The 13410-nt window shown below is 40.8% G+C and overlaps 3 protein-coding genes and 1 long non-coding RNA gene across 11 annotated transcripts in view; 2 read left to right on the top strand and 2 right to left on the bottom strand.

The window, feature by feature from the left end:
* LOC109955627 (growth/differentiation factor 8-like) overlaps positions 1–9508 on the top strand; it is a 24852-nt gene extending 15344 nt beyond the window's left edge. The window contains exons 1-5 of one of the 8 annotated variants that reach the window (XM_020591953.1): positions 2187–2211; positions 2940–3099; positions 5862–6149; positions 6953–7323; positions 7447–9508. In XM_020591953.1, the coding sequence (XP_020447609.1) occupies positions 2952–3099; positions 5862–6149; positions 6953–7323; positions 7447–7827 (1188 nt within the window). In that variant the 5' untranslated portion in view covers positions 2187–2211; positions 2940–2951 and the 3' untranslated portion in view covers positions 7828–9508. The other 7 variants (XM_020591952.1, XM_020591950.1, XM_020591947.1 and 4 more) reach the window with 7 other exon arrangements.
* LOC109955628 (uncharacterized) lies at positions 1364–5884 on the bottom strand. The gene is made up of 4 exons (XR_002274296.1): positions 5805–5884; positions 5274–5433; positions 2633–2743; positions 1364–1932 (listed from the first exon to the last, which is right to left on the bottom strand). It is a non-coding gene; the product is annotated as an uncharacterized LOC109955628 (long non-coding RNA).
* Positions 8817–10503, bottom strand: LOC109955704 (phosphoribosyl pyrophosphate synthase-associated protein 1-like). The gene is made up of 4 exons (XM_020592120.1): positions 10332–10503; positions 10118–10233; positions 9937–9992; positions 8817–9009 (listed from the first exon to the last, which is right to left on the bottom strand). The coding sequence occupies exons 1-4, from the start codon at positions 10483–10485 to the stop codon at positions 8817–8819; spliced, it is 519 nt and encodes a 172-aa protein (XP_020447776.1). The 5' UTR covers positions 10486–10503.
* A 2466-nt stretch (positions 10504–12969) lies between these two features.
* stat1a (signal transducer and activator of transcription 1a) overlaps positions 12970–13410 on the top strand; it is a 15720-nt gene continuing 15279 nt past the window's right edge. Inside the window, 3 exon segments of the mRNA XM_020592095.1 lie at positions 12970–13097; positions 13394–13405; positions 13407–13410. The exon segment at positions 13407–13410 is cut by the window's right edge and continues 126 nt beyond it. Of these exon segments, the coding sequence (XP_020447751.1) occupies positions 12970–13097; positions 13394–13405; positions 13407–13410 (144 nt within the window).

Below are 13410 nucleotides of genomic sequence, written 5' to 3'. Positions count from 1 at the left end.
TGGATGAATGAAGGATTTTGAATAATTAAAATATTTAATTTGCAAATATTTTATGAGGAACAAAATGCACTCAACACACATGCTATGCATTGTGGTGACAAACCCTGGGGGCAAATATAATTTTGCTGGTTTACAAAAGATTCGGTGCACCTCTTAGTATAGTACAATAGTTTCTGACATTCATTTATAATGAAGATTTGTAATTTACTTTTTGATTTACTTGATCAGTCAGTCGAGGCAGAAGGCCGCCCACCAAGAGCCGGGGTCTGTTGGAGGTTTCTTCTGTTAAAGGGAGTTTTTCCTCCCCCCTGTCTCCAAGTGCTGCTTAAGGGGGATTTGTTGGGTTGTTCTCTATAATAATAATAATAATAAGGTCTAGACCTTACTTAATAAAGTGTTCTGAGATGGCTTTTGTCGTGCTTATGCTCATTAGACTGTTCTCCTTCTCATTAATATCCAGGATTATTAAAAACACCACTTTTGTTGGCCAGGAAAGAGTTCCCAGACACTGGGTGTTAACAACATTGGTTCAACAAGCTCCAGCTTTTTGGCTTTCCTTTTTGAGATCGATATAGGAACTTTATCTACAAGCTGGAGTTAGGAAAGGCTTAAGACCTTTGCTCAACAAATCCACATAGCATTATGTAAAGCTGGCAGTTTAAGGTGTCTGACCCTCTGCTGTGCTGAAGTCTGTATTCCACTGAAGTAGTAGAAGCTACTCAGCTTTGCTCACTGTCACCGCTTCCCACAAAATGTTAGGTTTTATCATAGACCGTAGAAAAAGATAGATGTGACAGTTACCAGAAGTGAAGCCATTGTAAGTCAATCTCCCCCTGGTGGCTGGTTGCAATATAGGTCAGAAACCCCACCCCCTCCATGTTAGTGGACATGAGCTGAAATATATCATTCAAAGTACAAATCTAATTAGTTTTTACCAAAAGGTGACTTCAATCATTTTGGGTTGATATTACACTGATCTGTGTACAAGTGGTCATTTTTCTGATGTTTGGTTTTACCAAGCTATTTGGCTAAATGGGGGTATTTTGGATGACTGACAGCTTTGATTGGTGGCCTAATACTGTAGCTCTGCATTGGGTACTACTGTGCAGCTCTGCATTGGGTACTACTGTGCAGCTCTGCATTGGGTACTACTGTGTAGAATCTGGTTGCAAACTGAATCACAAGCAAGATGGCTGCCAACACGTCGGCGATATTTTTGCTTAAATTTTGTATGGAAGCAGGACGTGGTGAGGCATCTATATTTCAAACTCTTTTCATTCACATTATTTTTGCCAAGCCATCAGTAGCTCCTGCACGCCGAGTTACGTGGAGGTGCTCGTATAACTGACTATAGCAGCAGCTGACAACGTCAGTCCCTATGTGGTCATTGAAACTGAAGTGATACGAACTATGTTTTACTGCCCATCCACATAGATACTGTTTAGCCTGAATTAAATTATCAGAACCAAAGTTGTCAGTCATATTCACAAATTCATGCCCACTGAAGAAGCACTTCTTTTTAATAGTTATAATTTTGACCCAGTAAGGACACAGGTGAAAACTAAACACCATGTTATAGTCACTCACTTGGAGGGTGAGTGAAGAAATGAACAGACCCAGATGGCTGACTTCAGTGCAAGCAGAATTTATTTTGTGCTGTACAATATATACAAGTGACGTGATAAGGAAACAAACTAGGAATAGTAGTACCGGGTGTTGATCAGCTAGCAGATAACAAATGACGGATGGATATGATGAGATAGGCTGAGCTACGGACGCTAGGGTCACTCTCGGTCTGGCTGGTGGGTGGTAGATGGGATCTGATGACTGTGTACCGACCTGGCTGATGGAGGCTGGAAGGTGGAGTGGAGTAATGGTGCGGAGGAGAATGGTCCGTGGAGGATGGTCGAGGAACGAGGCAGGGTAGACAGACTGAAAGAACAAAACCCAATGGTAACAAGACTAAGAGAAGGAGTGAAAGAATGGTTGCTGGCCTGAAAACACGACGAACTGACAAGGATAACAAGACTAAGAGAAGGCGTGAAAGAATGGTTGCCGGCCTGAAACCACGACGAACTGGCAAGGGAGTGAAAAGTGAATGGGGTATAAATAAGGTGAAGGAGTGAGTGAAAACAGCTGGTGTCAATTAGGGAAACGAGTGGCAGGTGTGCAAGGTGACGTGATCAGGAACCGAAAAACAAAGAGAGGGAGGTGAGAGAGGCAGGTACAGCCGAGCAAACCTAACACACCAAAGATATTTATATACCAATTTCTTAGCAATAGTTAATTTTCAGTTCAGTATATTTCCTTTCAGGGTACATTATATTGGTTACAGACCCTGAAGAATTGTTATGTATATTTTTTCATTTCACAGTCAGCCTCAGTTTTCCTCTGCTTCCACTCTTTATGCTAAGCTAGGCTAACTGTGTCCTGCAGCTCAGTTTTTAATGTACAGGAAGGAGACAGATACCATTTGTCTCATCTGACTCTCAGAAAGAAAGCAAATGTAAGCCTTACAAACTTTTTCTAGCTATTCTCAAGAACAGTACATTAGTCTAGAACAACAAATGGAAAAACTTTCAACAGAAATAGCCACAGATATTGTTCATGACACTTCTGACATATTTAGTACCTTTGCTTCTGCCTCACCCTGGCAATTACGAAGGCCAGGATCAGTAGCCCATTGAGGACACCCACCACACTCAGGGTCAGTGGTACACTTAAGGAATCATCAGCTACAACTCTGCAAACAGAAATGTTCAATAACTTATGCAGTTCATTTCTTATTATCTTTATTCTCCATTCATTGAGAAACAATCCAAGAGTCATTTTCAAGGAATTTCAGCACAAATACAAAAATATGTTGCAATTTTTTCCAGATGCATGTTTTAATTTCCAATTTAAAAAAAATCTATTATCTCTTTATTTGGCTTTTTGAGGACCGGGGGCTCATGGGAGTCATGATAGGGGCCGTGGGCCTGGACATGGGCATGGAAGAGATGGTCAGTCTGGAGGAAATTACCCTTCCTCGAGGGGAAAGGATCGCCACAGAGATCATGAGCATAAGCAGGGCCGCAGCTCACAGACAGGTTAACACAGGTGAGATCTAAACACTCATTAATGACTCTTAAACCCTATTTTCTGTCAGCTTCTTGTTCCCAGTGATAGGCTTCTACATGAACACCATTTTCTGCTAAAGTTTGGGTTATTTCTCAACATAAATAATTTTTGTGTTGTAAAAGTGGTGTTTGGCAACATTTCTACCTGAGGGCACTTAAGGGTTCAATTAAATCTGGTCAAACCCCACAGTCCTGATGAAGGTTTTGAGTGTTTTCATAAATAATTCCTAAAGATGTTTTTTAAAGCTTGGATTGTAATATTAAATTTCTCTGACTAAAAACCAGAATAGAAATACAATGAAGTTAGGTTGTTAGGGGCTTTAAAGTCATACCATAATTTAAAGTCAGTGCCTTGTTTTATACAGGTCTTTAGTCCATGGTCTGTGGTGGAAACCCGTCAATCGTGTGTCAGTCAGGGGAGATGACATCCGTGCTGTAGGATTTACAGCTGAATGTTGTGATAAAGAAAAGTGACCATTCTAAACAAAACCTGAGTTGAATCAGGAAGCATAAAGTTGCCAGTTTGCATGTTGGAACAAAGTATTATAAGGAAGAGAAAATGTTTATTTTTAGCAAAATACTCTGTCAGGACACTTTAAACATAGTTACAACACTGGCTGTGTTGCAATGCTGTTAAATATTGAATCATGTTCAAACATCTGATGTGAACTTTTTCACCTATTTGTTAATGGCTCACTTTAGCAGCTAAAATACATTTTATGGTCCATTTTTTTAAATCATGGTTTACTCAGAAACTGACCTGAAAAGTGAAAAACTTTATCTGCTCATATCAAATAATCAGTAATCAGTCATTATCAATAAAAGGCAGCTCCTTGTATCGAATCATTTCCTCCCAGCAGAGCTGCAGAGTCTGAGCCACTATATCCTCTGACATCTTCTGGGCGTAATCCTCTATCGGTTTACAAGCTGGAGGAAGCTCCGATGAACAGCCAGCAGCCGGTGTCTGCTCTAAACTGGCAACACAAGCCACTTCCTTGACATCCTGGTGAAAGACTTTTGTTTCACCTTCTCCTTGTTTGTCAACAGTGGCCCCCTTTTGTTTGCCTGAATCAGATGAAGACCGACATCTGGACTCATGACATCCCATTTCACCCAGACACCAGAGGAACAGACTTTTTAGCAGGATGTGCTTTTGAAGATAATCTCCATGTCTGCAGAAAAAAACTAAGAACAATGAGAAAAACTGCAGACAGAAACGGATTTTCCTCAAAGCAGATTGTTTATCCGCTGTGGGGAAAGAGAGAACTACCTGCAAGCTGCTGCTTAACTGGTAACAGTAAAATCAAGACCATCAAGTTTTTAAAATCTGATCCAAGGTCTTCGAGTACAGGTAGCTGAAAATCTATCCTTTCAAGGGAAAAAATAAGTAAATAATGAAATGTAGAGAATGCAGATGTCTGGTTTTGTCAGTCAAAGACAGTCTCTCAAGCTTTTATATGAATCATGAGATCTTTACCAGTTTTAAAAAAGTCACAGTATTATTTCCAGCATTGTGAGTGATTTGAATGTTTACCCTGTTCTTTGTGTTTGCAGCTCCTCTCTGGACTGGCAGCAGAACAATTTAAGGTTTTCTTAACCTTCAGAGTTGCTCATAAATTGGCAGCAGACCAGTTTCCTCCCACTGCTGGTTGGTGGGAGGAGCAGACTGCTCCACCCACATAAACACATCAGATTACCCCTTAAACATCCATCATTTCAGTGTTAATCAGGAGAAATCATTCACTCAGCTATTTAGATGTTTGGATTAATACTGATGAGTGTGTGTGTGTGTGTGTGTGTGTGTGTGGGGGGGTGCTTCATGAATTATTAATTTGGGGAAAATATCTTCCAACTTTAATTATAAAATGAAGAAAACTAAGTAAGCAATTTTGTGCAGTTTGACTTTTTTCTAAAGGGTTGATATGAATTGCACTTAATTTGACAAGTAAAAGATGTTCATGTAGGAAACTTTATTAACCCTCGAACAGAGAAATAAAAAGATAAAAGTGTGTTTTTTTAGATTAAGGTGATATTATCGGAATCCTTAAGTAAAAACGAACCCTATCATATGGTTTAATTGGTAGCTGTGCCTTTAATGTTTCTGTGTGTTCAGTAAAAAAAAAGTGGGTCAGGGCTGTGGCTAGAGAAACTGACCTCAGGTCAGCAGTGGAAGGTGCCTTCAGTTGCTCCTGGAAGTGGGAGTTTATACCATTCTCACTGTATGGAGAGGTGTAGTGCTGCCATCTGGTGGCGACACAAATGGTGACAGTGTGGATTTTGCCCAGACAGTTGTTTGAAGTTATAAATCCACTCACTGAAAGACAAAAAGAGTAAAACCAGCCGTGTATGTGAGCAGCAGTAGGCCCTGTGTCTGGTCTCAGACTTGTCATAGTTAAAAAAAAAAAAATCCCTCTTTGATTTTTTGAACATTTTAGCTTATTGTCTGTTGTGATGTTGGACAACTTCACGTGTAAAAAAAAAAAATGTTGAGAGTGGGTGAAAAACCCATCTGAGCCAGTCCTTAAGGACACAAGTGGTTTTAATCTGGCTTCATTTAATATACACAGTGTTTATATAAACTACCTCTTTAAATCCCCCCTCTGGTTAAAAAAGGATCCTCCTGGCAGCCAATTATAAAGTCCTGAGGTCGGGGACAGACTCAGCAGTTGGAGTTACTGCACTGACCTCTTCGTCACTCCAGGATGCTCCTCTTGCTCCGTCTGACCATCTTCTTCTCTGCAGGTTTTTCCATGGAGATGAACCAGACCTCCAGGCTGCAGGCAGAGAGCGGAGAGCAGTGCTCGGTCTGTGACTTCCGGGAGCACAGCAAGCAGATGAGGCTCCACACCATCAAGTCCCAGATCCTCAGCATCCTGCGGCTCGAACAGGCGCCCAACATCAGCCGGGACATGATCCGCCAGCTGCTCCCCAAAGCACCTCCTCTGACACAGCTCCTGGACCAGTATGACCCCCGGGTGGAGGACGAGGACCACGCCACAACAGAGACCATCATCACCATGGCCACCAAGCGTAACTAAACTGAACCAAAATGTCTTTTGTCTGAATGTTTTCTGCTCCGGGATCTTTTCTGAACATCATGTGTAAAAAGTCAAGTCCATGAGTAAATTCTGTGCCTAAAGTTTGTTTCCAGTTGTTTATTTGTTGGGATTTAATCAAAAACTACTGACTGTATCTTCATTTTAGGAAGCTGTCGGTATTTAAAATCTATTTAGCATTTGAAAAATATCCATGAAATAAAAAAGTTATTACATTTTTTCACAAATAACAGCTAGTGGACTTTCAGTCCATTTGTGGAAGAAGATTAAAGGCAGCAACCCGTGCAAAGTGTGGAAATATCTACCACGTAAAGTTTATGTTGTGACAATGTTGGTGGTGTCAAACAATACAGAAAATTCTCATTCTCTTACATGTCACATTTCAGAAATGTCACTGACCAAATCTTGCTTCAGTAAGTGAATGTTGCCCAGAGTGTACATGTGATCTTTATGCACTCGACTGATGAGCCTATATAGCTATCATTCTGCTCTCTTGCTTGCTTGTGTGGGTTGCACATGTGTGTATTTATGTTTATACCAGCATGAGTTTAGGATGGGGGCCCATGAAAACATCTTGCACTGTGGATTGTCAGGAGCAGCAACTTTGATGTTAAACCAGATCAGTGAACATAAAAAATAATTAGGGCTCATCCTCTAGAGAGCAAGACTATCTACAGCAATTTTTGTCTGTGTGGGGCATCCAGTTTGCAGACAGAACTAATACAGAGCTAATACACACTGCCAGATTTAACACTTCATGTGACTGATTTCTTCCAGCGAATCTGATCGCCCAGGACGAGTTGTCTTCCTGTTGTCTGTTCAGCCTCAGTCCAAAGATCCAACCCAAAAACATCATGAGTGCTCAGCTGTGGGTTCACCTGCGGCCAACCGATGTGGTCACCACCGTCTTCCTGCAGATCTCTCGCCTCAAACCTGGAATTGAGGGAAACAACACCCGTGTCCGAGTGCGCTCCCTGAAGATCGACACAGACGCCGGCATCAGCTCCTGGCAGAGCATCGACATCAAGTCTCTGCTGCAGGCTTGGCTCCGTCAACCAGAGACCAACTATGGGATTGAAATCAACGCCTATGACTCCAAAGGAGAAGATTTGGCTGTCACCTCAGCAGAGCCTGGAGAGGAAGGCCTGGTGAGGTCACAACAAGTCTCAGTATTAACAACCAAATAATCTGATTATTTGTTCCCACTAATGCTGTCAAAGCCAGTGGCTTGTCTGTGGTTTCTTCAGGAATGTTTTTCTTTTCCTTTCCAGCAACCATTCATCGAGGTGAAGATCCTCGACAGCCCCAAGAGATCCCGTCGTGACTCGGGACTCAACTGTGACGAGGAGTCTGCAGAAACGCGCTGCTGCCGCTATCCTCTCACCGTAGACTTCGAGGAGTTTGGCTGGGACTGGATCATCGCTCCTAAACGTTACCGGGCCAACTACTGCTCGGGGGACTGTGAGTTCATGCACCTGCAGCAGTACCCGCACGCACACTTGGTGAACAAGGCAAACCCACGGGGCACTGCAGGGCCCTGCTGCACGCCATCCAAAATGTCGCCCATCAACATGCTCTACTTCAACCGTAAAGAGCAAATCATCTATGGAAAGATCCCGTCTATGGTGGTGGACCACTGTGGCTGCTCCTGAGGAGCCCTGGGCTTCCTGAAGGACGTAGTTTCGACTAGAGAAGCTCTGTCTCCAGCACAATGACATGAATCCAACCTTGGTGTCTGAGAAGAAGATCTAGGCTACTAAAGAGAGGCAAGACATGCTTTCAAGGGCAGGACTCCAAACGTTGTTCTTTAGCAGATATAAACCGAAAAAGTAAGGTGTGAGATGAAACAAAGTCAAATGTTAAATAAAATATAATTCTGTTGTTTTGAGCTATTTTCAGAGGATTTAAACAACTTGAGCTTTTTAAAGTTAACTCACGGTACATGGAAACTGTTTTTCTAGTTTTCAGTACAAATCTTCTTGATCTTGTTATTCATGCACCGTTACATAGATACTCTCACATAAACTCAGTCACCATTTATCCATCATAGTCGGACAGATCAGACACCTGCTGCTTCCTGTCTTACAATAACGTGTCCTGATTTGACCAGAGCAAACCCTGCGGGGCTTCTTCCATGTGTGCCTTTATTTTGAAAAACATGAACCGAATGACTCTGAGCCAACATGTCACCCCTCGCTCCCCAGCTCTTGTTTGCAAACTCCTCGCTGTGACCAGTTCTCAAGAGCATCACAGAGAGGCGACGTTACAGATGTGTTGTTCAGTGTTTTTGTGATTTAATTATGGTTAACTGTATTCTCTTGTGTTGTGTTGTTCCAAGCATAGAAAGTAAGTCAGTTTGTCAGCAGGCCTGTCATCACCTATAGCATCATAACATCCTGTAGCCAGAGAATGTTGATGGATGGAGCTGAATCAGCAGCCACCAGGGCTGAAAGTGAAGCTGAGAGATCTGTCATTGGTCAGGCTCTAAGGTACCCTGTGGAGTTTTTCTATTAGCAAACACAATTCAGTTTATCCAGCCCACAAGGCCTAAAAGTTGAATGCTTCACAAAACATTTTTCTGTATTCTAAACCCTCCCTCCAGGAAGTCACTTTTCTCTAGAGGTTGATTCAGATCTAAAAGTCACGACTCGCTGGCAAAACGGTGTAAAAACACCCCTCCATCAGTTACAATGTTAAGGGCAGAGAATGTGTTCTCAGGGGGAGCTGTCTTCTTGATTCGAAGCCGAGTGCAGATGTCTGGACTGTTGTTGGGCTTCATGGGGGTTTCTGACCCAAAGTCTTTGTTTTGCTGTTGGAGACGTTGGTTTGCCCTCCTATAAAAAAAAGTGTCGCATACTAAGATTTTTGGACGGTTGTTATTATTTCAGTATGTTTACCTTGAAAAACGTGACACTACTTTTGAGGCGAGGCAGACCACTTGGGGAAATTAATACTTCCTGGTGTCTTTGTACTGTAAATGTCTAAATTTTGACAAAACTCTAAGGTGTTGAAATTTGTGAGGACAGAGTTTGCCCACAGCTGTCAGTTATTACTAATTTCATTGCAAACTTGAGCAAACTGAGGTTCTTGGATGCATTTGCAAATTATGATTTTTGTAGTATTATTGATTAACAGTTACATTATTTGTGTTACTGAACAAAATATTCATATCTTCATGTTCTGTTAATGAACCAGAACTGCAAGTATCAGTGATACAATTTAGGAAGAGACTAAATTAGTGTGCCCCAGCCTTTTGGGCTTCACGCTTCAAAATTACACCGATCAGCCATAACCTTATGACCACCTGCCTAATACTGTTTACATAGGAGTCAACGTGGCAGTTGGTTGGCACTCGTGTCAGTCTGCAGCTCAGTGTGCATCTTCTGTGATTCAGTTTGACCATATTTACATATACCGTCTTAAACAGCGTGCATTTGTCTATCATTTAGTAATAAAAATATGATAAGGGAGTGAAAATTGCAGTTGTGAAGACAAGTTAATTTTTTTAACAAATTCAACGGCCTCCCCACTCTGAGCGTGATATCACCACTATGGCCGCTGAATGTTTCTCTACATAGAGACCAGTGTACAGTATTCGTCATTTGCTGCATAATATACCCCACACACTGACAGGTAACGAGGTAATCAATGTTATTCACCTCCCCTGTCAGTGGTCATAATGTTATGGCTGATCTGTGTGTATGAACCATTTGTATGTTTGAATAGTTGTGGCATAGTGAATTTTTCCCCCCATCAGTTACCTCTTAGCTGCTGCAGGTGATTTTGCCACAATGATGGCATTTCTGTAATCAGGAATCTGACAGGAGGAAGGAAAACTGATGTCAGTGTTTCCATCAGACTGACTGATGTGTTTAGTTTTTAGCTGGGATTTCCAGCATCTTTACTCAGACACACACAGCAGATGTTTGATGGGAATATCACCTCTTCTTGGATGTACTGAATCAAAAAGGGGGAGGCACGCAGGTTATCCACTGGAAAGCTGAAGAAGCCCTGGATCTCCTTCTGATGCAAGTCCATGGTGATGATGTGTGATAATCCTTTTGGTTAAGAGACATGAAATTTCACCAATTCAAAACACCAAATAACACCAATGATGGTAAGAAATAAAACACTTAAGATGCACTGTGGGCTTTACCTGCTTTAGCCAACATTGAAGCTAGTAACTTGCACACAATTGAGCCCCTCTTTCTCATCTTACACTGCTTGCTGTAGGGGAAGTAAGGAATAACTCCAATAATATTCTTGGCACAAGAGGTCTTGAGGGCATAGGCCATAACCAGCAGCTCCATGATGGCTGTGTTGACATCTCTGGCAGCAGCAAAAACAGAGAGAAACGTTAGTGGCCATCTATGGTATGAACTCTTCAGATTCCTGCTTCAGTACGGTGTGAAGCTTTGCTAATTTGCAACCCCATCAGTGGAATCAAAAGTTTAGATCTCTAGACTTCACAGTCAATATTTCACAAAAAAAGAAATATTACAGTAAATCAGAATTATGGTCTTCTTTTTAAAGACCATTAATCATCTTGCAAACCCCTCAGATTTATCTTGTACACTGTTAGAGGGGTCTTGACCCTGAGACTGAGATTCACTGTATTAAATAATTATAACAGTTTCTGTAATGATGTCTACACATTTTTTTATAATTATATTTTTGTTGTAGTTGCTGTTGGGGCCAAAGCTGGCACAAAGGTGATCCTAAAAACATACTTACCATATAATGTTGACAAATAAAGCCTTATTTTCTGCTCATACACAAATTTGCAAGTTATTTTAATTTTGAACAAAATGAACATGACAAAAGTGTCCTAAGCTGCGTTAAGTTTCAGTTTCAGAGCTGTGGTTGTCTGCACTACTTTCTCTTTCTCTGAAAACACGTGGTCACCATGGCTGTTCTCTTTAGTGGGTTTGCTCCCTCCAACACTCTACATTATTTTGCTGTTAATATTTTTAAAATACAATTTTTATGTAGTTTTACAGCCTTATAGTCTACAAAAATAAATAAGGTATTCATTCTTAACTTTCTACCCATATTAGTCAAACTGTTTGAATAACACCATGTGTATAATCGTTATTATGGCTAAGCTTGCTGACTGATAGAACAGCTGGTTTTTCACTATTTTGATTGGCTATCACAAGCAAAAGGGCGGGCACATACAATGAATTCTACGCGACGATTGGCTGACACCTTGCCGTGCACTTGATACGCTACATTTGCAGAAACAGTCTGAGATAGCCGATTCGTTGCACAAGTTTGGAAAACTATTTTTCGGGGGGAAAAAAAGGTGCATTTCTGTTAGTGGTTGTACACACTTCCTCAAACTAAACGGTGAGTTTAACTTAATTCCATTCGTTGTGAGATGGTTTGGTCCTCTTCTATACTGAGCCAGCACAGTTTAGCAGCTAAACTTGGCTTTGCTAGTAAACACTCTTAGGATAACACCTAAGGTATTTTATACATCGTTAGCTTCCACTTGTACATTTACTCTACTTAGTCCACCCAGCAGCTGTTGTTCCAGTAAAATTGTGGCTTTTTTATTTTACAGTCGTCACCACCCACCACTTGATATTCTGCTTTATAAACATGAATCATCAATTGTCCCGTCCTACATCTGGATATTGTACTTTATAAGTAACACCAGCTAAATCATACATAGACCGAATTCACCAGTGCAACATATCCGTTTGGATCAGATGTTGGTTCTTGTTCTGTTAAACACCTGTGAATGGCGAGATACTAGAAATCCGACAAAAGAACAATGTCTGAACCCAGTTTGGTTTATGAGAGGTAGCAAGGCTCGGTGGGTTGTACTGGTACCCAGAGCTGACAACAGGGAATTTCGCCCAAAATTGAATGTCAAATCTTTTTTGTTTTGTTTTGTTATAACCACGTAGTATAACTAGCACTGCAGTTTAAATGTGAATAAACAATTCAGTGTTAATAGTTAATGGGAGACATAAAGGCATCTGTTTACATGCAGATGGATATTTTCAGACTGATGCTGAGGCAGAGTGCTTTCTGTGAGGAAAATGAAACCTATTGTATGGTGACGTCCTCCTACTGTACATTCAGCTTATAATAAAAAAAATGTTAGTCTACTTTAAAAAAAATATGGCTTTATGCAGCACACATTTTGTCATTTATCTGAAAAATCCCATTATATTAAACAGTTTATCTGTGTAACTTGAACTTTATAGATGCAAAGGCAAGTCTGTCCACATCTTTTTTTATTTATTTATTTATCTTTCTTTTTGTGGATTTGTCATCAAAGGGCACACATTTGACTCTAAAATCTCTGTTATTTACAGTAAATGCATCTTAAGACTCAGCTTTAAATAACCCTCATCCTCAGATTACAGAGCACCTGGTCTGAGTTTGTAGTTTCAAATTTAAATACTTTGTCTAAGCAGAAATGAGTCAGGAAGAAAGAGGAACACATCTTATAGTAATTATCAAGTCAGCACTTTTGACTTCCAAGTTTCTTGTAGTGTAAATAATCTGATACTGAATTTTTCTCAGACAAATTTTTTTTTTCTCAAGCGCCAGAACTTCATGACCGTTGACTTCCCACTAATCTGAGGGTAGAAGGCAGACAGAAAAAAAACGATTTTCCACTTGAGAACGCTGACATGTTGTGAATCTTCCTCCTCGGTTCATATTCAAGAGATCTTATTAACAGTATTCATACCAGATTTATGTAAATTGTTAAATTTTGACCTCCAACTCTGGCATCAGCAGATTTTGCTTTATCGGATCCTTACATTCACCAGAACATGGCGCAGTGGTGCCAGCTTCAGATGCTGGACTGCAAGTACCTGGAGCAGGTGGACCAGCTCTATGATGACTCGTTCCCCATGGACATCCGCCAGTACCTGAGCAGGTGGATCGAGAGCATCGACTGGTGAGAAACTGGACAAGTTGCTCTTAATATTTTTTTTTCTCCTGTTTTAAAGCATTAACAAGAAGACAGATCAAAGCTTTGTTAAAATTTGTCACTAATAATTAAATCTGCTGTGTGTATTTATATCACAACTGATTACTTTAAGTTTGTAAACAGTTGGTTTGATTAAAAAAGCTATTTCTCTACGCCACCTTGGACTCTGGGAACTCGAGATGAACATTTTTCTCAATTTTCTATTATAATTTAAATATAATGGTTGACTGAAAGTGGAGACGAACTGATCTCGCCATCCTCAGGGACACTGTGGCTGGGG

This window comes from Monopterus albus, unplaced genomic scaffold (genome assembly GCF_001952655.1).
Source record: "Monopterus albus unplaced genomic scaffold, M_albus_1.0 scaffold16.1, whole genome shotgun sequence".
Taxonomy (NCBI): Eukaryota; Metazoa; Chordata; class Actinopteri; order Synbranchiformes; family Synbranchidae; genus Monopterus; species Monopterus albus.
This window is presented reverse-complemented; position numbering and strand designations above follow the sequence as displayed.